The 25,192-nt window shown below is 42.8% G+C and overlaps 1 protein-coding gene and 1 long non-coding RNA gene across 2 annotated transcripts in view; both read right to left on the reverse strand.

The window, feature by feature from the left end:
• Positions 1-3,849: 3,849 nt before the first annotated feature.
• The window catches only part of SERTAD4 (SERTA domain containing 4), a 29,339-nt gene continuing 7,996 nt past the window's right edge, over positions 3,850-25,192 (reverse strand). The window contains exons 2-4 of the mRNA XM_083605458.1: positions 18,623-18,875; positions 14,715-14,830; positions 3,850-8,078 (exon numbers count right to left, since the gene is read on the reverse strand). Coding sequence (XP_083461584.1) covers positions 7,302-8,078; positions 14,715-14,830; positions 18,623-18,860 — 1,131 coding nt within the window. The 5' untranslated portion in view covers positions 18,861-18,875 and the 3' untranslated portion in view covers positions 3,850-7,301. The remainder of the gene's footprint in view (positions 8,079-14,714; positions 14,831-18,622; positions 18,876-25,192) is intronic.
• LOC310758936 lies at positions 8,522-12,309 on the reverse strand. The gene is made up of 2 exons (XR_014546112.1): positions 9,694-12,309; positions 8,522-9,659 (listed from the first exon to the last, which is right to left on the reverse strand). It is a non-coding gene; the product is annotated as an uncharacterized lncRNA (long non-coding RNA).

Genomic DNA, 25,192 nt, shown 5'->3' on the forward strand with positions numbered 1-25,192 from the left:
CTGTATACTAAGCAAGGTTGGCCCAACAAATTTTGGCACCTGAAGCAACCCCAAAATGGTGTCCCCTACCCACCACCACAGAAGAACGGGTGAAAAAGTATCTACATCAGGAATAAAGGGGAAAGGAAGATCAACATCAGGATCTGCTGTCCCTGGGGATCCTGCAGCATGAGGCGGTCACCTCACCTTGCCTCATGGGTAGGTGGCCCTCATGCTGCGCTCCTGGGATAGATGTCATTCATTACTTCCCCAACTCAAAGTGGTATGTGGCCTTGGAAATGTAAAGGTTCTACCTCGTTAGGCTTCAAGAAATGGCAGGACCCATTAACAATATGCTTATCCTTGATTTAACCTGCTGCCTGCATAAACTGTTGAATGCTGCCTTGTGTCTTTGGGGAAAAGGTAGGCTATCCATCCATCCATCCATCCATCCATAATGCTAGCTAGCGCCCACTTTCTTTGAAGCAGCTTTGGACAATCTTGTCCTATAATCCTTTCCCCTTAGGCACATATTATTTTATTAAATGTTCTATTTTTAGTTTCCCCCCAGTAAAAATATTAGGGGAGGGGAACCAATCAACTTTACATATAGGGATTAATTTCTGCCCAGCAGGACATCCTTCACAGCCTTTCTAGTTGCCTGCACACTCTTTTTTCTTGAAAACCTCCAAGGATATAAGACACCACTGTACCCCTGTGCTACATACTGTGTTGCTGATATGCTCAGACATTTAAAAAGTATTCCCCAATGTTTAATTTTAACACACATCTCAGAATTAGAACCTAGAGCTTGTTGTCCTACCCTCAGTGAATACAGCGAACTCCCTTCCCTCCTTTCTTCCCTTTCTTTAAATTTCTAAAAATCAAAAATTAATCTGTTTTTGTTAACCCACTTTCTTCCACCTTTCCCCATAAGATTTGCTGCTTAGGCCCAGCTCTCCTTTGTAATTTTTCCAGCAGGATTTACATCAGAGTAAGCAAGAATAGGGTTGCATTGAGAATTCTTCAAGTGAGGATTTTGTCGTACATCAGTAATTTGCAAGTCAGAATTTAGGGGGACCCCACACACCTTTGGATGTTCTTCCAATTATTTGAATGAATGAAATGTCTGTCTGTCTGTCTGTCTGTCTGTCTGTCTGTCTGTGTTCATCTTTCTATATAAAGATGTGTTGGCTTCACTTACTAAAGAAGATATCAGAATCTTTAAGGTTCTTCTACATCAGTGTGGAAAGCTGAACACCACAGTCCAACCCTGGTCAAAAGTAATAATTGGTTTTATCATAAAATCATAGAGTTGTAAGGGACCCCAAGGGTCATGAGTGATGAGATATTCCAGGATAGAATTGAGGACACATTTATCAATGCTTATCCTTGAACACATCTCACTGAAAGTACTGAAGTGGATGTAGATGGTACCTGCCTTGGGATGCATATCTGGCCTACGCTTGAAGTTCTTGATTTAGCTGGTGATATGTATGTGGATGCCTGTTGTGGATGAGTGCTCACTGGAAGGACAGATCCTGAAGCTGAGGCTCAAATACTTTGGCCACCTCATGAGAAGAGAAGACTCTCTGGAAAAAAAACTCTGGTGTTTGGTAAGATTGAGGGCACAAGGAGAAGGGGACTACAGAGGATGAGATGGTTGGACAGTGTTATAGAAGCAACCAACAAGAATTTGACAAAACTCTGGGAGGCGGTGGAAGACAGGAGTGCCTGGCTTGCTCTGGTCCACGGGGTCATGAAGAGTCGGACACGACTAATTGACTAAGCAACAACAATGTATGAGGAAGTCTTTTTCCATATGAAAGGAGGAGGCATAGGGCAGCAGCTAAGAGACTGGGCTACAAATTAGAAACTCCCTTGTTGGAATCTTCCATCTCTGCCATGAACACACAGAGGAGTCCTAGCCTTCTGCCCTCCAATTCTACAATAGGGAGATAAAAATCAACCTTACAGGGTTGTTGTAAGAATAACAAGGTGATGAGCCTATTAACATATACAAATGCATTATAATACAAAGTTGTTATAATTGGCTTGGATCCATAATGGCACTTTCCTCAATCAATCTATTGGTATATAGACAAAATTCCGAAAGGTTTGGTATGGTAAAATCACTCAAAAACATCTGCATCTAACAAATTAAAATACTCTTGTATAACATTCACGAATCCTCGTGGCATGTTGCAGAAACCTGGCTACTATCTCCATCTGCATAAACTGCACCACTGCTTGATGAACTTAGATTGAATTGTCTGATACAAGGGGCAGTGCAAAAGAACATGCACGACTGATTCTATAGGATTCTGTTCAGAGAGGCATAGTCTCTCTGCAAGTGGTATTTTATGGAATCTACTCTGCAGTACTGCCAATGGCAGCAAATTCAGTCTCACTAGCATGTACGCCTTGGCACTTTCCTGGATGTCTTTTTTATGCTTTATTGGTTTTAAAAACAAAACAACACAAAACAGTTAACAAAAACAATCCAAAATCAATACTAATTACAAAAAAAATTAGATTCATACATAACTAATTCCAACATGATTTCCAATCCCCCCATTGTAGTTCCTAAATTACATTTTTGACTACTCACTTAACTTTCTCTCTCCTAAGTTGTTTTGGTTGTATTGGTTTTTTAAAATTCTCTTATTTCATGCAGTAGTCAATCCAGGCCTGCCAAAGAATTTAGATTTTTACAATGTTCTTTTAGGTATACTCTGTCCCACTCTCTGTTAAATATTTGGTCTGTATAATCTCTGAATCTTGCTGTCAATCTTGCTAATTCTGCATATTATAACGTTTTGTTCTGCCAATCCAATTCAGAGGGAATGGAGTCTCCTTTCCTGAATGTCAGAGGATCTTAGTTTATAAAAAGGTTGCTAATCCAGTGGAGGCTGCCACCTGCAGAAATGGATTCGCCTCCCCCCTCTTCCATGAACAGGAGATTCCATGAGTTCAAAACCACTCATGAGCCATCTAGAACCATCCCAATTTGTGTGGATTTCCTCATCCGGGCAGAAGCTCGGTACCCATAATCATGTAGTCCAAGATAATTTAGCCCTGTTCCAGCAAACTACTCACACCTTCTGTTGAAGTGTAAGCTGTGGAATGGGGCTTTGCCAGCTAGTTCTGCCCCTAATATCACAAAATCTGGCTGGCCCCGACTCTGCTATCTGTGCACAGTTGGGGCCAGGCAGAGTATGTGTGATCAGGGGTAGGCCTCGCTGGTTTAGCCCCATTAATGAAGTGAGTAGTTCATCAGAATGAGGCTTCCAGTTACAGTACTGGAAATGTCTGACATCTTCCCCATGAAATTTAAAGAAACAACAGCATTAATTCTGCTTTGTAAGAGTGGCAGAGGTGGATTTAGGGGAGCACAACCAGTTCAAAGGGGTGCTGAATTTTGGTGTTGCACAGGGTGCCACTGAAATTTGAAACCCCAAGATGCACCACTGATTTTGGCCTTCATTCCCACATGGGAAAAAGCAAAATAGGGACACATTGTTGAGCTGTGGGAATTGCAAAGCAGCCTCACATTAGAAGAAGGGAATTTGCTGTCCAAATCCAGGGCAATTTCCATGTACACATGTTGTCAACAATTATCAGATTAAGGAAAAGGGAAAGAGGGATTATCCGTTTTAGCAGGAAAGTCTCAGCGCTTGCAAACTGCAAGAGGCATTTATCAATATATAAAGTGGGCATAATAGATTGACATACCAAAGTGATCTGAAATTTAATCCTTGGGTTGATCTAGCCAAAAGGAACAGAATCAGCCATATATTTTGCCCACAGAAACATTTCACTTAAATGCGGTTTCTCGATGGCGAAATAAACAACCACCACATTTAAAGGTTTTAAATCAAAATGATTTTTTAATCATTTTAATAAATATATATCAAGAAAAAAAACTCACTTTACTACAACACCACTTAGTATACAAGTACCTAAATATCTAAGCTTAAAACATCAGATGTTTGACATATACTGGAAAAGAACAGATTTTTCTATTCTCAACTGAATATAAACACAAGAAAAATCAGCAATTTTAAAAAAATGGTCCATGTGGACAAATGACTAAATGAGCCTACTCATACACTGTATGAATGAGACCTATATTTAATATTGATAGCAATTTTTAAAAATGCTTTTGTCTTGGAGAAATAAGGTAGGATAATTTTTATAAAACATTAGAATTGATCATCCTTGCAAATTTCTGACTTTTGGCATAGATAAAGGTTATATTTAATTCTCTGCAGAATTTTGTCTTTGTATTTCCAAGAAATACACCCAAGAAAGGTAGAAATATCTTCAACACAATCATACCTTATGCAAATGACAAGCTGTTAACGATGACAACAGAATGTGTTGGTCTACTGTGCAACCTCACCTAGGTGTTTTAAAAAGAATGCAGGAGGGTGAGTGGAATAGAACAAAAGAAAACACTGAAATCCGTAATGAAGTTGTCCCTGGTCAAGGACTTGGTTCTTCATGGCTGGCTCCTAAGATCTTGAGCTTTCTGCTTTGCATCCCTTCCCAGCTGTTGGAGTGTCCCTCACCTGCCCCATCTGCTTGCTTGTGTAGTTCTATGACTGGTCCCACGTTCTCAGATTTGGAACCCCTGTTAAAATCCACCCATGTTATCCTCCTTCCCCTGCTCAGCTCTGGCTTGCAGCAGATGTGGAAGCATAACAGCTTAGCTAACCTGGTGGCCCATGGGTGTCACAAACAGATAAGGTCACAGCAAGGTCACTCGCTCCACTGCCACATTCCTGAACCCTACATATTTCAAATTGGTTTAAAATCCCTACCACATTTTCAGCTTTGTCCATACAGTGAGCTCCCAGTTCCATTGTTAAAATAAAACAAGGAGAAATTCTCACTGGTTGCTAGTTGCAGGTACCTAGGCCACGACCATACAGATAATCCCTGGGATCTATTTTGAGTAGCTACAACGGACCTTCTATATCTGCAATTAGGTCGAATGGTTCTCGGGTCAAACCTGAGCATAGGAAGTGCCTTATACCGTGCCAGACACTGTATCCATCTTGCCAAATATTGTATGCACTGGCTGGCAGCAGCCCTCTGGCAGAAGTCCTTCCCATCACATCCTGGCTGAGAACTGCATCAAAAGTGTGCCCATAGGGGAACAGGAGCTGCTAAATAGTTAGTTAGCCTCACTTGGCCCTTTTGTCTGCAACCTGTAGACAGTAGGGTGAGGAATGAGAGATTTGAGAGATACTATGGAAGTCACTTTCCAGTGACCTATTTATTGTGCCTTCATCCCAGTTTGTTTACGGGTAGGTTAGACGTTTTCCAGCACATTTGCTCATCACTTTCCATATCACAAAAAGTCTGAATTTGCAGGTGGGGGATTTGTAGGTTAAATCAACTTTAACAGCACAACCTGAATTTGCTGGTACATGATTGAATCCCACTTGAAAATAGCACAATCTGGAAGTGCCCATAGCTATTTGCGTAATCCATGTGGCTATTGCACTGGGAATAAAATATAGAGGTTTAAGGGAACAGCAAACAGGCCTTGCAGATCAAACACACCCACCCTTTCTTTGTGTGGGGTGTGTGGCGGGAGGTTACAATTGAATACACCCTGCTGATAATTTGGAATTCTGTGGTGACTGAAACATAGATTAAGTCTCAGTTAAAGGAAGCTCTTCATTTGCCCCTAAACAAAAACAAGGGCAAGATTCAGTCACAGTTAAGCGTTGTGCTAAAATGAAGATTGCTCTTAATTCAGGTCTTGCTCTCCCGTGGGGAGGATAAATGTAAAGAGTTGGGTGTTTTTCCCCCATCTGGTTGGTTGGTTCTTTCAGCAATCAAAATATCTTGGCGATTTCAGTGGGGCAAAATTCATGGTGTGCCTAACCCTCCCCCTGTTACATGTGGGATTCAAACAGGCTGAACTTCAGCCTGATCCTGCTCAAAATGTGAGTTTTAAATTGAAGACACCTGAAAATGAACAAAATGTGCTTCTTACAATTGAAGATTATCCCCCCTGTTTCTCCAAGATAATCTTTAAAAAATAAAAATAAAACCCTTACATTCATTTCAGATAAAATCTTATATCACCACATCATTTAGTAACATTGTGCTTTTCTTCCCCAAAATAAAAAAAAAACCCTAAAGTTATATGAAACCCCAGTACATGCTCTTTACAATTTTAAAGAGAGAAAATGATGTGAAACAGAATAAAGTATAAAGCATGCCACTGGTTCATGAACTTCATTATACCAGGAAAAAAAGGGAAAAATCACAGCAACAGACAGTTGCCATAGAAATGTTCAAGCAGCTAATGCTTGTTTACAAGAGACATCTCTCTATTGTTTCTTCTTCTTCTTCAATCCTTCCTAACTATGGCAAATCAAAAAGCAATTGAGCAAAAACGAAGAATAGATGCATTTGAATAGGAAATCAAACACAGTATTTCAAAGGATACAGGTTTCTAATAATATTCGATCCACCCTGTTATTATTATTTTATTTCCTGTTTAGGTTACATCCCTGCTGTAGCTGTTTTTGTTTTCGTTTGTTTGTTTGTTTTTTAAAAAACAACAACAACAACAACTTAATTTTCACCCTGGAAAAATTAAGATTAAAAAGTAAGGCACCAAAGAAATTCTGCCCTTTATAGCAACAAACCACCATAAGGCTCGCTCATTTCTTGCAGCTTAGCTGAAAACTGTGCATGTGCTGGAACTGTTTGCTTCTGATTAAGATTCCATAAAAGGTCTTATTGCAACCAGTTTGGTCAGTTGAACCAGACACATAAATACATCTGAATGGTATCAATACTAGATAACCATATGGGTGTTTTCCTCTTCAACTCTCCCTAGTCTTTCTCACGGCCATTATTCTTGGGCAAGAAGTAGACCTCCCCCTTTGCTGGTAATAATTTGTTTATCAGATATATAATTAATTGATACGCAGAAAGGAGATTCCTCTTAATACATGTCAGACTCCACAGGGGGCTAGGTGAAAAGGGTTGTGTGTTTTCTCCATCTGGTTTATTGGTTTTCCTCAGCGACAAAAGCTAAAATACACATTGCAATTCAACTGAGCTCTTTATGAAGATTCCATATATGTATCAATAGCTCTGCGATGCAGACCATACATACATACACTCCAACGCACTCTGCTGCCAAGTCCTTTAAACTATCCATGAAGCTTGTGATATGATTGTATTGGCTGTATAAAACTATCAGAAAAATTCATCCGGAATGAAATATTGTTCGATAAATTCAACATGCTTGTGCGTGCTTTAGAACTGCAGTTTTATAGGAAGGTGGTTCATATTTTACTTCCTTTACTGCAACATATTTTGCCACCTGGTAAGCATTCCCTTTTTCGTAAGGATTTCTTCCAAGATTCGTTCATGTTGCTCTTGTCAGCACGCCCCGTCTCAAAATAATCATAACATTTGCTTTTACATGCAATGCCATGGTCGCTTTTCATAGGCTCCCAATCTGAGGCACGGTCTCGTTCTATATCGTGGCTTCCTTTCTCATTGGTTAATACGGTCTTGTCCTGGTTCCCATGCAGCCCAGCATTAGTAATGAAAATTTCATTGATGTGTATCTGATCATCGCTCCGGTAAACTGGGGTGCTGCCAACACCATATTCCACCTGTTGGGAACAACTTGGCATAGATATCGAAGAGGAGGAGGAGGATGAAGAGGAGGAGGAGGAAGAAGAAGAGGAGGAGGAAGAAGAAGGAGAGGAATTTCCCATTGCAGAATTAGCAGACAATGGCAAACTTAAATAGTGGCTGCTGCATTCTTGATAAAAACAGCAGGTGTGGATCTTTTCGCAGTCCTCCCTTGCCATCCGAAGGCGTTTTCTATAAGGACAGTCATGAGAAACAAACCACTCCTGGGCAGAGGCCCCCCCAAAGGAGCAAGCAGGGAAGCACCAGTTGTTTTGCATGATAATTTCCCCATGAATTCTCTTCATTAAATTGTTTATGAGGACGGATCTCCTTAAGTAGACTTCGGGGTCGTCAATGTACTTCAGTTTTTCCAAAGACATGTAAAGGATATGCGCCCGCTCCTCAAAGACGGATATCGTCTACAGATGAAAGAGAGAGGGGATAACAACAACAAATTATTAATATTCTGTTGGGAGCCGCCCAGAGTGGCTGGGGAAACCCAGCCAGATCAGTGGGGTATAAATAAATTATTATTATTATTATTATTATTATTATTATTATGATGATGATGATGATGGGTGTAATGCAGGTCAGCTGAAACATGTTGTTGAGATTCTACCTGTCTGACCATCATTTACCACTTAGGGCAGTCATATTTATTTTAAGACAGGGGTGCCCCAACTTTTTTCAAAGAGGGCCAGATTTAATGAAGTGAACATGCATGAGGGCCGACCATCGTTATTGACCTTTTTTTTAGGATTGAAGTTTTACAATTTTACCCCAAAGTTGTTGAGTCTTTTTTTACAAATTTACCCCAAAGTTGTTGAGCTTCTTTGAGGATTGAAGTTGTTGAGCTTTTTGGGGGGATTTCCCCCCAGGAAATAAACTGCCACAGGGGCAGAGATTGCACCAGCAGGCCGGATTAGGTCCCTGAAATGGACTTTGAACATGCCTGTTTTAAGACCTCTCTGCCCTGCCCTCTAGCACATTCAACTCCCCCAAACCAGTAGCTGATTAGTGGGCTTGTCATTACCAAAGTGCAGCCCAGGAAAGCTAGTTAGTCAATAGCCAAGATCTGAAGGAATCGAGACCATATGGTCCCAGGAGAAGGGCTGTAGCCTAGTGGTAGAGCATCTGTTTTGCATGCAGAAGGTCCCAGGTTCAATCCCAGGCATCTCCAGGTAGGACTGGGAAAAGACCTCTGTCTGAAACCCTGGAGAGCTGCTGCCAGGCAGTGTACTGAGCTAGATGAACCAACAGTCTGAATTATAATAAGGCAGCTTCCTATGTTCCTGTGTTCCGGTGCTGGGATATTGACATTTTCCAATGTTAGTTCAGCTGTGAGGAATCTTCTTGAGCCAACTGTGTCCTGGTGGAGAATAGTATATATGCAGAAAGGGGAAAAACTGAAACAAACCAAAAATTATCTGTACTTTTGAGCAGTACCATACTTCCTCCAACAATCATTAGCTTCCATGGCAGGGAAAAAATATTTCTAATGAAGAAATGACTCAAATGATATTTGCAGGAATGTGAATTAACCAAAGGGATAATTTAACCAGAGATGTTTTTATCTGGAAAAAAGCTTCTTTCCTTAATACACAGGCTAATTTCATATCCATTACAGACTCTCAAGAGACTCTCCTTCCTTGGAGTTTTTTAAGCAGAGGTTAAGCAGAGGCTGTCTGTTGTGTATGGTCTAGTTCAGATTCCTGCATTGCAGAGGGATGAACTAGCTGGTCCTTGGGGTCTCATCCAGCACTACAATTCTGATACTATGAACTCAGCAACCCTTAGGTATCTATATGTTCCTATCATAAGGCATAGAGCTGTCCTTCTGTTTGCCAAAGGGACTGCAATCCCGCAGGAATTCATGCTGGAAAAGTGGGAAGATTACTTTCGCCATGTTCCCCTTTTCGCTGCAGTCCCTTCCCCAATGGTTTTCTAGATGGATCCAAGAAGCATTCCAGGGAAAGGATAGTGATGGATATGCCTGGAATCTCCATTGGTGCTTCACTGAGCAGCATACCCAACCTCCTTAACCCACAAAAAACAAATTGTATTAAAAAAAGAAAGAAAAAGTACTGCGGCAACTGGTGTCAGCTGTGAGAGGCAGCATGGTGTAGTGGTTAAGAGCGGTGGACTCGTAATCTGGTGAACTGGGTTCACGTCCCCGCTCCTCCACATGCAACTGCTAGGTGACCTTAGGCTAGTCACACTTCTCTGAAGTCTCTCAGCCCCACTCACCTCACAGAGTGTTTGTTGTGGGGGAGGAAGGGAAAGGAGATTGTTAGCCGCTTTGAGACTCCTTCGGATAGTGATAAAGAGGGATATCAAATCCAAAACTCTGTGACAGGTGCTGTCACTGTGCCTGTTTCCTGCTGCAACCTTCTGCCCCATCATCTGCTGCTGTTGTCTCTGGTGGTCATTAGCCCCTGCCCCGGTCTGTGGGTTCCTCGATTTACACCACGAAGTCTGGTCCTAATGGCGCCACTGTTTTCTTCCTGCCACCTGAAGGTACACTGTCACTTCCTGTTTTGTGAAGCGGCTTCTTGCTGTTTGCATATGAGCAGAAGCAGATACAGAAAACAGGAAGTGATGTCATCTATTTCTTTATGCAGCAGGCTAGAGTGGGGAAAGCTCCAGAGAATTTCTTCAAGTTCAGAAGCCATGGTGAAGGAAGTGTGGGCTACCAGCCCATAGATTTGCTCTTGGCACAATTGCCTCCTTTCTTCCTCTCTTGGTAGATTAAGATAAGCCAAAACATACGCAAATATTGTATGAGAAGGAAAAGATATTCCTCTCTGTGTCTTGTTTTTCTTGTTCCGATTTTCCCTTGTGGCCAAAGAATTTTGGCAGAGAGGAAAAATCTTTCCTATGGAGATAATAAGGTCCATTTTTCTCATAGCCTCTCTCAAAACAATGCAGCATCCTTTCCCTTTGAGCAAAACCTTCTGTGCATCTTGACAACACTTCTGGTGCTTTAGAAACTAGTTCCAGGCTTTGCACTATCCCACTTTGAAACGGAATTCATTATTAACGTCTAACAAACAGCTATTTCTAGGGGAAACATGCAATGCAAAAAAGCATGCTATAAGTGAAAAAAAGATGAAGTAATTAGTTACCCTGCTTCAGAAATATTGTTTCTGAAATAAACACAGTTTTATACAAGAAGTTCATTGTATGCACTCAGTGGTGGTTTTTTTTGTTTTTGGTTTTTGGTTTTTTTAAAAGACTTCTCATAGCCCCTGGCTCAATTGCAGTCACTATTGCCATGACTAGAAACCAACAAATATCTGGCAGGCTGCAAAGCTTTCTGTGAAACTATCTGCTGGTCTCTGTCCAGTTCCCAATGGAAAACTATCTGCTTTACAAAAATCACCATCACATTTGGCAACCTTACTTAGCAAAAAGGTCATGATGCACATGAAGCATAGAATCCAACATTCCCCTGAGCTTAAAGCTTAATTTTCCAGATGTCTGGGCAATATGGCAAGCTTGCAATGCTCTTATACATTAATTTGCTCTCCGTAGTATATTTTCAGTAGGCTGAAAAGAAAGATCTAAGTTGCAAGGTCTGCAAAATTGCTACCTGATCTCATGAGGAGTGGGAGCAAACAATGAATTAGGTAAGAACTGTGTATCTAAACAGTGGGTATTCTGCAAAACACTGCTTTCCTAATACTGACACCTACTATGATTCAGAAACTAGAAAGTTTGATATCAACTGGGAGTGATCTTCAGGACTATTCCTTTCCAGTGGCACTTTTAGCTATACAGTATTCCATTTTTTTTCATTCACTATGATGAGCTATTCTGTAAATCTGCTTTTGGGGAACAAAGTCACATGTTTTTGTTTCAGTTTTTTAGCCCATTGTCTCTCAAACATTTCGTATTTCAGCTAATGCCATCAGGAACAGGAAACAGGTATCTGTGGTGGTGGTTTGTTGTTTTTTTCTTGCTCTGGAGTTTTATGAGTATGGTGAAGCAAAGCTACATATTACATTAAAACTTCCCTTTGCAGCCATTTTGCCTCTGTTTGGAATTTGTGGGATATAGTAACAAGGACCGCAACAACAGTAGCTTTTGCTACGTGTCCCAATGAAAAATAGCATGTGAATGGAAAACAAAGTTGCTTTTTAATGTTATTGTGGCTATCTGAATCGCTGAGCCTTCAGCAGAGTAAAATGTAAAGCAATGGCCTGTCACAATAAATAAACACCTAACCCTTGAACAATAGCAGAAGGGGCACAACTGGATGCTATGGAAGGAGAATTATTATCATTATCAATATCAATTAAATTTGTATACCACCCTTTGTCCATAGATCTCAGGGCAGTTCGCAGCGTAAAAAAGACAAAATATATACTAAAAGTCATAGAAGCTGGCTCTACTCTGATCAGTTATGGGTGAATTCTGCTCCCTCCTCAGCATGGTCTGCAAACCCTATTCCTATTTTTCAAGAGGATTCACTGACCCTCAAGAAAAGCTTTCAAGGGGCTCAGAGCAGGACACTGGGGAGAAAGTGATGGGAAAACCCCTTTTGTAAACTTCCTTCCGTCTGTGGTTCTCAAAATCCAAGTCATAGTATACTGTGATTTTCTCAGGGGTCCAAAGAGATTTGTATACATTACAGGGACAGAATAGAAATTCCACTTCAACATGCAGGATGATGAAAAGCCATCACATGTAGGTGACAATACCAAAAACAAAGCAAAAAATAAAATAAAAATCACGCTTACAGTTGACTAATTAATGGCTCAAAGTGGCTAACCAAATCGAAAACCAAAACACATCCTGCAACAATAAGATGAACATTTTTATTATTTTTAATGGTATGGGGGTTTTTTGGTTTTGTTTTGTTTTTTGCAAACCCCACATTAACAACACCATCCTATATGTGTTTGTGCAAAAGCAAGCCTTGGTATCTCAGCGAGGCATATTCCCTAGTCAATGTGTTTAGGACTGCAGCCCAAAATGGCACAAGAGGCTTTAGCAGGACATCCATGCAGTACACTTTCTGAGACTGATCTAAGCCAGTTCTGCAGAGGGACATGAGGGACGAGCAACTTTGTACCACAATTAGAAGAGGGTAGCCTTGGAGCTACTGCCCAAAACCCATCTGCTTGCTGCAGGGCTTATGCCAGGGAAAGTGTGCTCAGGGGTATGTGAGCCTCAGGCAATGAAGGCAAATGGCAGCACTTTTAATTCAGTCCAGCAGCAAGCTGGCAAAAGGCTCCTTGGCACATGTATCATACTATTGTTGTGTAGACCGTGGAGTGTGACAGCAAGGACCAGCATTGTATCAATGCATATAGGAAAGAATCCTTAAATGCAATTGCTTCCTGTCCACCAATGCACAGCCATTCTAAGATTTAAACTGGCCCTCATGATTCTTACAACAACCCCTTAAGGTGGGCTCTAGTTAGGTGCAAGGAGCTGCAGCTGAAGGTTAAGGCTGTCCAATGTGTTTTTGGCTGAGCTGAGATTTAGCTTGGACGTCTGGCTCATGATTCAGGATCTTCCCATGCTTCCATCCCATTCCTTCCCTCACCATCAGTAAAATCTGGACCAGGCGTTTCCCAGATTTATCTAAATGGGATCAGTCAGTCCTTACCCAGGATATTTTGCCCAAGTTTCTTGTTTTGTTGGCTATATATATATATATATATATATATATATATATATACACATATATATATATATTGCCACTGAACAAGGTGACATTTGTATGCTTTGCCCCAGCCCAGCCTCCAAAATGTCTTTAGCTACCACCATCTTTATCTGCCAGGTAATGGGGATTCAATATTGTGGGGGAGGAAGATCATGCAATGTAGCAGAATTGGGAGTGGTAGCAGTGGTGGATTGCAAAGGTGGGAAGCCAGGGACACATCTGTTTGCTCTGTTTTACTCCTGGTGTTTCCCTGGGACACCAAGGGCATTTGCCATCCAGCAGATTGGGAGCAGCAAGAAGAATGCCAGGAGTGTCCCACTGAGGGCCAACCCAGGTTTCATCTGCCTCATCCAGCATGAACCCAAGAGCATGGAAGTTTAGAGCACATGGCTGGAAGGCTATTCAGATGCATTGTTCAGAGACATGGGATCATCCCACAGAGAAGTAGCTCCCATCTGTGTACACTAAGTATGGTGACATGAAGGAGGAACCTTATTATAGAATTAATTTGTATGGATTTAATAGGTTTGCTGTACTATTGTTTAGAGATGTATGTGACTTTAATTTGTGTTATATTTTTACATGTGCTATGTTTTAATATATTGATTATTCTGATATGTTGTCTTAACAGAGGTGCTTGCTATGGACCACTTTGGGTTCTTCCCAGGAATGGGAAAATGAAATATAGGCAATGAATGAAACGAAATGCATTACAACAACCAGTTTAGGTACTCACTGAGGAGCAAAAAGGAAATGTGCTCCAAGACTTATTGGGTATACAGTCGTACCTCGGAAGTCGAACAGAATCGATTCCAGAAGTCCGTTCTACTTCCAAAACATTCGGAAGCCAAGGTGTGCCTTCCAATTGGCTGCAGAAAGCTCCTGCAGCCAATCAGAAGCTGCATCAGATGTTTGGGTTCTAAAGAACGTTCGCAAACTGGAACACTCACTTCCGGGTTTGCGGCATTTGGGAGCCAAAACGTTCAACTCGCAAGGCATTCGTCAACCAAGATACAGTGGTACCTCGGGATGTGAACGGGATCCATTCCGGAGCCCCGTTCACATCCCGAATGGAACGCAAGACGCGATGGCGTTTCGCCGCTTCCGCGCATGCGCGTGACGTCATTTTAGTTGAGTGCAAGTGGGGGGAAAGCAGATGCAGATTAAAACAAAAACGAAACAGGAACTGAAATATGGACGTAACCCAGGTGGAATATTTTCAGATACAAGCAGTGGAACACAGTAGAGTCTGATGGCACACAAGGGTGCCACTCTGCTAAAGCTAAGTCGTGTCTGGGTTGATTGCTAGCTGGGATCCACATGTATGTTGCATTTGGCTGCAAGTCAGATGGCTTCCTAAAGATTGCTCTCTGAAACTTACTTTAGGTGTACAGCTGCTGAGTGGGGGGTGAAAGTCCTCTTCTTCCACATATTTCCTTTTAAAGTACGTGATCTTGGATGTTGTTACAGGATTTGAAATTCCTCTGTGGTGAGATCCTGTGAGAAAATAAATAGCATGTAGCAATCTGTCTGAGGTCCCCCCACTCCAAAAAACAAAAAGCAGAAGAAAAGCCTTATCCGTTTCTTCCCCAGTGCACCAGAACTCTACTACATATTTCTTTATATGCTTATATAGCATTAACAAAACAGAAATTCAGTTTAATAATAGTTTTTGTGAGAAAATGCTGTAGGCAATGAAGGGTTGTGCTGCAAGACCGTTTAGGAAACAAGTCTGTTTATTTAAGCACAGTTGTCACATGAGCTTAAGCACCCTCTGCATACTTGACTTCAAGGAAACATTCATTCTGTCTGTTCAAGCCATTTGAAAAACTGCAACGTTCATGACTACACTCTGTAGTAGTTCGAGGAATTAGACAGGGCTGATTAAGTTTAATGCATTGGTAGCATAAGTATTAGTTGCTAAAGATTTATAAGTTTGGCTTAACTTTCTTGGAAAAAGCTGAGACAACTCTCCAAATTATTGGGAAGGGGAATTATTAATGGATGTAGTTAAGTGGGCTGCTACCTGTGAAAATTAATGCTACGTTAATCAAGAATTTGATTTTAATAACTAAAGTGCCAGAGCTTTTTTTAGTCACCCCTACCCCCCAAAAAATTCAATTCTTAACAACAGTACACTTACATCACCCTCCTCTGGCAAGAAAAAAATGCTGGGCTCATGGGAAGACAAATCCAATTTGTAATTTATTTATCAAATAAGCATAATTTGCTGTAATAACCAACTTGGGATGGTGCCCTTTAAGCCCAATAGAAAGGAAGTTATTTGGAACAGGTAGCCAAAAATGTAATTACTTTGAGCTCTTTTGAGACCAATGGATACTGTAATCTAGCCTGGGTCACAATACTCCAATCAAACCATATGCTACCATTGAGAGTGAAATTTTAATTACTGCCTAGCACTTAATATGGCCACCTGTTTGGGGTTTATTGCATTTTCCTCCTAGTGTTAATTTCAACCTCCAATAAATGATGTGCAAGACAAACCGGGTGGCATCTAGTTTCCTTTGCAGCAGAACACCCCCAAGTCTACATGTGGCATGTTAGTTAGTGACTTAGTTAGTTAGTTAGTTAGTTTATTAAAAAAGACTGTACTGACAGTTAGCCAACAAGCTCATGCAATGGCTGCAGGCAAAATATAAAAACATTTAAGCAATCACCAGTATTGAAAACTAGCTAGTCTACAGTTACTGTTATCAATTTAGAATTTTAATCTTAACCTCCCCCCCCGGGCTTTTTCTCAAATATATTTAGAACCAGGCCTTTTTAGATAGCCAAAGAATGGCATTTCAAAGCAAAGCAGACTAAGGCTGCATACGCACCATATATTAAAAGTGCACACACCCACACCAAGAATCCTGGAAACTATAGTATGTTAAGGGTGCTGGGAATTGTAGCTCTGTGAGGGGTAAATTTCAGTTCCCAGGATCCTTTTGAGGGTGGGTGTGCTTTAACTGTATGGTGCATATGCAGGCTCAGTGTCTCTAAACACGCTGAAGGAAACACAATTTGCCCTTCCACATCCATAGTTACTTGTAAGTAAGGCCTAGCAGAGTGTTTCTCAAACTTGAGTCTCTAGCTGTTGTTGGACTACAGCTCCCATCATCCCTGACCTGCTAGCTAGGGATGATGGGAGTCGTAGTCCAACAACAGTTGGAGACTCAAGTTTGAGAAACACTAGCCTAGTGTATCCAAGTTTAGATGATCATCTAAACCATGGCTAAGTGATCAGGAACGATCTCTTTGGGTAATTTTGGGCTCATGCACTCCCCTCTCCTTGCAACCTTCTTTGTATTCAAGAGGTGGTGCCTTAAAAGCTTCCGATTTTATTTCATAACTATCCACAGCTCCACATTTACATCAACATCTGGGGAGTTTTAATTTTAAGCAGAATTATTCAACAAAACTGGATCTGTCTGACCCTGATTTGTTTTAAGTAACTTTGGCTAGAATAAACCACAGTTCCACAAGCAGTTCCATACTTCTCTTGTTGTGTGCATAAGAATAGAACGAGAGGGGATTATCTAGACCAACTTCTCATCTAGACCAACTTCTGACAACTGGATGGGGCTGGGGGGGTTGTAGTCCAAAACATCTGGAGGGCACCAGGTTAGCAAAGGCTGGTCTAGACCATGGGACCATGATGTATTCAAATCTTCCTATAAATCATAGTGTTGTCCCTGAAATCCACAAAGTTTTGTCCTGAACTCAGACTGCAGATAGGATGTTGTGGAAACCTAGGGCCTACATGTTACATGTTATATTAATTGTGCAGCTTGCAGGCATATGGGGGGTGGCAATTTAATCCTAGGTATGTAGGAGCAGGGACTGGATTTTCATGTGCATCAATGGAAACTTTTTTCTATGTCTTTTTGCAGTGAAGGGATTTTCCCTCCTCCAGGAGTGCACTTGGGGAGAAAAAGGTTAGACCTCCCCTGCCCTGTGCACTGTAGCCTCAGTGGAAATCTCCCACAAGCCATGCCTAGGTCTACATTTTAAAATAATATATATTGACAGCCACCCAATTGACATAATGTGTAAGGCCTTCAGCGATGTGGAAAGGATACTCTGTGTGCACTAAGAGACTGCAAATACAGAAGACTGGTTCTCAGATGCATGATGAGGTAGTAAAATCATCTCTAGACCATCTCACTTCAGGCTGCAGGTAGGAGCTCTTGTGATTAAGTTCATGTCCATTCGCCACTCCCTGGGGCCAAAAAATAAAGTCCTACCAAAAAGAGGCATGTCAGGGAGAGCAATGACCTACAGTTGATCTGAATGGCATCCCAGATTATCTACCTGGAGTCTCTGTGTGTGTGTGTGTGTGTGTGTGTGTGTGCGCGCGCGCGTGTTACCTTGTATAGAGGAACATCAATCATGTTAATTCCTACCCATAGCCTGAAGTAGCATCATCTAGACACAGATTTGTCGCTTCATCTTCTCTCTGTGAGGACTATGCCCCAAAGACACTCTTTTGTCTTTATTATTCCCTCTTATGCTCTGGGACTCCTCTGTACCACCAAAAGCAAGCTCTGGGATTTGGTGAGTCTCTTTGATTTTTTCTTTTCTTTTCAAAGCCAGCCACTGCAAAGCATCTATTTCCTCTGGTTTGAGTCAGGGCACCTTCAGTCTTTGTCCCACACTTATCTCCCGCACCGGAGGGGCTCAGAGTGAGATCTTAACACCTGCAAAAGTGCATTGGAGCAGGTGGTGCAAAACTAGCCTCCCCAGATAACTAAAATGCTAATCCTTTAAGGCAGTTCTAAGTGGCCGCAAAAGATTCCTGCACAAATGCCTTTGCCCTGACACTTCTCCTTACAGAGCAGAGCGGCAGGAGCAGCCCTGATAACTGAACAAAGCCTTCAAGTGCAGAGATAGAGTCCTTCTTGTGTACCAGAGGAGGACAACAACAATGGGAGGTTCTTATCTTCAGACCTGGCCACCAGCTTTCCAGGAACATCTTGTTTGCCCCTGTTGGAAAGAGGATACTGGACAAGGTGGGCATTTAGACCCTTATTCAGCACAGGATTCACTGGGTGACCTTGAGCCCTCAGTCCCTCCCTGACCTACCTCGGGGGGTTGTTAGGAGGATAACACGGCGCGCGCTCAGGGGGGAGGCCATATATTGCCCACATCTCTTTCGAGTAAGCATCCAAGGATGACTACTGACTTACACACACACACACCACTGTTGTGATTTTGGAGAAAGAAGCCGGAGATGGTGGTTTGATGCTGATGCAACCGACTGCAAGCCCTGAGCCACCTTCTTACCTGGCGCCGGGGGCTGCCCAGCCGCTGCCCTGCTGTCGTTGCTCGGCGGCGGCGGCGGCAGCGGCTGCGCTTGGCCCGGGTTGCTGCTGCTGCTGGCGGTGGCGGCGGCGGCGGCTGCATCCGAGGCGGGGCTGCTCTTGCTGCAACAGCGCGACTCCCACAGCGGCTGGAACTCGGCGGCTCCTTCGGAGGAGACAATGGGCTCGCAGAAGCTGCTCAGGGGCAGCACCAGAGTCATCGCGGCGCCTCCGATCTGCAAGTGGAGACAAAGGTAGAGCGCGACCCGTCAGGTCAGGCAGGCAAGCAGCCGCCCGCCCCTTGCCCTGCCCTGCCCTGCCTTGCCCGAGCGGCAGCAGCGGCCATTGCGTGCCTGCGCCCCGCAGTCTGCCTGGCATCTGCCGCTGCCACCGAGGGATCCTCTCTCTCTCTCCACCCCAGCCTCTGGCTTTGCCTTTTCTCACCCAGGTTTTGCCCTCTCGCACTCACGCGCTCCAGGTTTCAGGCGCTCGGGAGCATTCCCCCTTCGCCTTCCTTGTCTTCGCTTGGCACGGATTCTGGCTCACACTCCCAGCTGCCCTGGGACCACACACGCTCCTGCTGAAGGAGCGCGCGCGGGGGGCACCAGACCCAAGAGCTGACCTTCTCCGCGCGCCCCTCTCCAAACGCACTTGCTTGGAAGTAAGTGCCGCGGATTCCGGGGGCCCTTACTTCCAGGTAAGTGAGCTCGGAGCACCGCCGCAGCCCCTTCCACTCGGAAAGGCAAGTCTTCTCCCCACCCCACCCCTCCCCGCCGCCTCTTGCTTGCTTGCTGACTGGCTGCCCCCAAAATCCCTTCGCCGCTGCTCTCTGCGCTCCGGCTCAGCGGCGATCCTCTCTTCCTTTCCCGAAAGAAGAAAGTGCCAACAAACCGATCCGAGGGATGCTCGCAGATTGCCAGGCGATCACTTTATTCTCTCCGCATACTCTGCCGGTCTCACTCGCGCAAACACAGCGACCTCGCCAACGACATTGCCTGCATGTGTTTCTTATGTGTGGCAGGCAAGCAGGCTGGCTTTTCTTTTTCCCCCTTCCTTTATTTTTCCCCCCTTTCTTTCCCTACTCCTCCTACTCCTCCTCCCTTCTTTTTTCCTTCCCCAAGCGAAACAGAGCGAGACTCTTAGGTAGTTGTTTCCACCAGCCCCGATTGGGCTGAACTGGATCTGCCTCCAGTCAAAACACGGAGATTAAGACAGAAAATTGGCTCCGGTTTCAAGCCGTGAGTTGCAGTCCCACAGGAGCCAAGCACAACATCAGTGGAGCAAGCAGAATATTAAACAGGAGCAGGGACTCCGGGGCCGGAGCCAGGCTGTGTGAGCTCTCCATCCAGTCCCATAGCAGCGAGAGAGAGAACTTTCTGAAAGAGGCAGGCAAACCGCATCACAATGCACTTTCTACACTAATTCACCTACTCTTTGGCACAAAAACCAGGCTCCTCCCCCATCTTCCCCTGCGCTCTCCTAGAAACAATAATTTTTGTTTTCTTTCCATATATTTCTCAAGTCAGGACCGCTGCAGGAAGACAACAGGGTCCTCCAAATTCGGGGGGGGGGGGGAGAGGCAGAAGTTGGAAAGGGAATGGATAGCCAGCAGCATGTTACAAATTAAAGTCTGTCTGGACAAGATTGATGAAGCAGGAGGTCAAGACTTAGAACAATAAGAAACAAGAAATATTCGAGACTGGTTGGAGAAGCCCCTTGCTGTTTCAACTGAGTGAGAGGAGGAATTGCAGTTGCACATAGCGCTGGGGCCAAAAGCGAAGGACCACCTTTTTGAAATTCCCAGATACAAATGGTTAACAGATCAAGCCTTGCAATATTTCCACCGGCTTCTGGATGAAAAATGTGGAAAGGCTACTTAAGTGCTCCGGATTTAGCAGCGGGGCTCCTAAACCTATTCTGTTGTCTAGCAGACTGCAAAATTGTCATTTATCCATGGATTCTGTTGCATAACTCTGCATTTGGAAGCTATGCGTCTGAAATATATTCATTTCTTTCTTAGGGAAGTCCATCCTCACTCTAACTACCCCCAGCAAATTAGTCACAGTTAAGCCCCTTTGAAATTGATGGGGCTTAAGCTACTCACCACTAACTTGATCCACACTGATTTCAATAGGACTTAAGTATCACTAAATTTCCTGCAAGAGAGATCCACATTTTGGGGGGTTTACTATTTGTCTTACATAAATTTTAAATAAAGTCATACAAGGGAGCCAATTCATTAATGGTGAAAACAGAGGCAACCACATTTGAAGCTGCTGTATCTCCCTCACTGAACCAATTATTGCTATGTGACCCCATTTGTGAAGTGGCTAGATCCACACACACTCTCTAAAACACTGCTGTTGAATGCAAAGGTTTTTTCATGATGGTCAGTCTTCAAAGCTGACACTGACAATATAAAAGCAGTATACCTTTTCAAACACAAACCACAGAATCACAGAATTGTAGAGTTGGAAGGGACCATGAGGATCATCTAGTCCAACCCCATGGCAATGCAGGAATCTTTCACCCAATGTGAGGCTTGAACTCACAACCCCGAGATTAAGAGTCTCATGCTCTACCGACTGAGCTATAGTGAACATCATAAAGAAGAGTGGAGTCCAGATGGATAAATGCATAGAGACCTATTTTACTTCATACATGCGTTGCCCTTGCTGCATCAGGCCTAATAAAGATCTTATGCCTTGCATTACAGCTCTCTAGCACAAAGGGCATGAATGGCACTATAGTCTAAACCACTGAGGCTCTTGGGCTTGCTGATCGTAAGGTCAGCAGTTCAAATCCAAGTGACAGGCTGCCAACCAAGCAGTTTGAAAGCATACCAGCACAAGTGGATAAATAGGTAAATTGCAGCGGGAAGGTAAATTGTGTTTCCATGTGCTCTGGCACTCATCACGGTGCTCCGTGCACCAGAAGCAGTTCAGTCATGCTGGCCACATGACCCAGAAAAGCTGTCCCTTGGCCTGAGAGTAGAGGTGAGTGCTACATTCCATAGTTGAATTTGACTGGACTTAACCATCCAGGGGTCCTTTTTTACCTCTCAAGCACACACATTTTGTAGGCAACACACCGAGATTCCATTCCTCTAAATTGTTTGATTGCTTCTGTAACTTGGCACACTCCTACTGAATTCAATGGGACTTCTTCCCAGTAAATGTGCATGGTACTGCAGCCTTAGTGAGGAGGTGAAAGAGAAATATTATGGAAGATTGCAAAAGGTGGTATTCAGAAATACCGGGGGTGGGTGTTACAATAACTTTTTGCATACAGTAGCTTTTTGCACACATAGATTAATCCAAAACAGTGGAGAGTTTCGGAATCTATACATGTTAGAACACCTCTGCTGCTCCAATGCTTCCGGCTTTTTAGTTCTTTGCTAAGTAAACACTGAGAAATCTTCAGTGCCAAACTTTGCTCAATTCGTTACATTTATCTTCGTTGTGATTTTTTTGCAGCCTGCAGATTGTTGTCACATATCAACTTGTTGTTGTGCACACTGTCCCACTTTATCATACTAACTTACACAGAGTGCCATGTTGTTCCTAAGGAAGAGTTTTTAGAGCCAGCATGAACTACTTAAATTTCTACTAGGTAGAAAATTCACATCGCAATCAATGCATGCTCACTCATAAGCAAGCAAGGCCTTTTCATTTCACTGGGACTTCCTCCCAATTAAGGGTACAATGTTGTGCATCCAATAAACCAATTCTTATTTCCAGGAGTGTCTACAACCACTACTGATTTCACACACAAAAACCACCAGAAAATATTATTTTAATTGCCCACTGCTAAAGGCTGCTGCATAAACAAATGCAGAAGATTGAGCACTAGATTCCCAGGGTAACTCCACACGTTTTTCTAACCTGTCTTCTGAGCAGTGAAACAGCAGCAGCTCTTTGCGTGGCTGATTAGCAAAAACCCCAACTTAACATACTTCAGTTGCACTGCACAAATTCTCTTGCTTTGTTTGGCTAGTGCCAGAAAGGGAGAGGTCCCAGAGACTGTCCATAGATCAGCTATTCCAAAAAGCTTTTCAGCAACAAGTGCTGGCGTGCCAAACCAGTGAGCAGAACCTGATCTTAGATCCTTATGTCAAACTTACCTAAAAATAAGCCTGCAAGGGGTTTTGCCCAGGAAACATGGCAGAGCTTGAAGGCCCAGTCCCATTTGCAAATACATTGCAATTTTGGAAGCGCAAGTTACTGCTTGCGCCATTCAAGTTACCAAGGTGTCATGGAATCAGAAGGCAACCTGAACCACCATATTGCAACACATTTAATACATTATTGCAAATAAGTCTTCTCAAGACTGTGCCTGGTGGATCAAATTCTATATTTATGAAATAATTGTAGTAAAGTGTCATGATTTGTTAAACCCCACACGGAACCCTTCTGGATCAGATGAAGAGCTTACTTGGTCCAGGACCAGGTTGCCACAATGGTCCACCAGGTATTTCCAGGAAGCAGAATCTAAACTAAGAAATTGACCAGATTATAGAATCATAGAGTTGGAAGGTATCATGGGGGTCATGTAGACCAACCCCTGCAATGCAGGCATATTTCTGCTCAACTTGAGGCTCAAACCCACGACCCTCAAATTAAGAGTCTCACGCTCTACCAACTAAGCTATAGAGATGTTTTTCAGCCATAAGATTCACAGTAATTATTATATACTGCCAAAACATCTATTATTATGATTAAGTGTATTTGAACACAGCACCTGTATACTGAGAAAGTAAAGGGGTGCATTGAAAAATACTGTTGGGCAACTGGGGTGCAGCTTTTTCCTCTTAGCCATGCCTAGGGACAATCACAGGCCACATACTTTGTTCTGTAGAATTCAGCAGACACCTTTGAAGACTAAGCCAATCCCTTCATCTGCCAATCAGTGGCCCACATTCTGTCTCTTGTTGGGATGCAGCATGGGATTAAATTTTAGGCTTTTAGACATGTGACAAAGAAAGAGAATGATGGAAGCTACTTATTGCTCCTAAAGATTTCCATTAGTGTGTCATATAGAAAGTTGTTATAAGACATCAGCTCCATAGTTCTTGACATTTAGTTATTTACTGGTAATGCACCGCTATCCTTATTTGTAATGAAGGGGTGGGAAGTCAGTGCACTACATATTTTCTGCAAAGAAGTGTAACATAAAGCCTTGATTTGTGGCTAGATCCAGGCTTCAAAAATCTGTTTGCAAAGCTTTGTGTGGTATAGAAACCAGACCATTTTTATTTTTTTATTTGTTATTAAATCCAGCTCTTAATCCTTAGGCTACCACAGATTTTCCCTGTTGCCAGCCGAATGCATGCATTAAGAGAACACCCTGAGGCATCCAAAGCAGCCTGAAGGTTAAAATGTCAGACTCCTCTTGCATTTATGCAGCTCTGCTCTGTAAGAGGCTACTATGCAGTGCTATACTGTTCCATTTGCTCACTATTCCTTCAGCAACTACTCCATTTTCACTCACTATTCCTTTGGAGTCATTATGATGCTAATGAGAGAACTGTAATGATGCCATTCACAATGTCAATGAAAAAGGGTCTTTATGCATTTCCAGAATGCCACTAAAACAGAAGTTAAATTTAAAATGCTTCTTACAATAATGCTGCAAATCTGACTAAAATCCCTAAAGGCCAAAAAGTAAAGGTGGAAGCAATGCCTGGTATTGGCAGGGCCTCATTAGTTACCCTATATTCTGTGGAAACAGCATGTGGTATTGCTAATTCTGAAACTCTTTGATTTCTTAGTTGTATGAAGCCATTATGCTTACCTGTGCTTATAAGAAAATGCAATGAGATTTACATAGCTGGATGGAAGAATATTTATTTGTAACAGTTTGACAGTTCTAGCCATTAATTTATTTTATTTTAAATGTATAATCTTCCTCCCAGCCCACTAGGACCCTAAAGCCAGCTGCAGACTCAAATGCATTAAAATATGATCAACAAAACATCATGGTGATGCATCATTTTATTAGGTGACATACAGTTGGGTACCATGTGAGATAGTGTCTTCACAAAATAAGAAGCTGGTGAGAGAAAGGCAGAGATGGACAGCATTCGAAACTCCCATTGTTCTAGGCGCATTTTGCGACAGGGAGTTTCATTAGCGTGAGCAGTTTCTGAGTTCTGGGCACAGTACTGTGCCTAAGATTTCAGAATAAAATTGAAGAGTGGAAGGAAAGGAGGACCTTTTTCTGCCTCTCCACTTCCAGCTACTCTCTGAAGACTGGAGAAGAGACTCTCTTAAGAATATTAGGGGGGTGGGCAGGGGACGGACTGGACCATGTGAAAAATGTACATAATATTTTAGCTGCAGTTCATTCATTTTCAGCTTTGTATTCTTGTTATTTAAAAAAAGCACGCCTAGACATTCCATTGTTGCGTCCGTAACCTAGGTTTAAGGTGCCATTCAGCTCCTGGCTTGAATATCTCAGTTTCTAACACTGAGGATGGATTATAACCTTACTCATCCAAGTGGTCTGGAAACGATCCACAATGTCTGGATAATTAGAAATGTGGGTTTGTGGG

Source organism: Podarcis filfolensis (genome assembly GCF_964270895.1).
Source record: "Podarcis filfolensis genome assembly, chromosome: 3".
NCBI lineage: Eukaryota > Metazoa > Chordata > Lepidosauria > Squamata > Lacertidae > Podarcis > Podarcis filfolensis.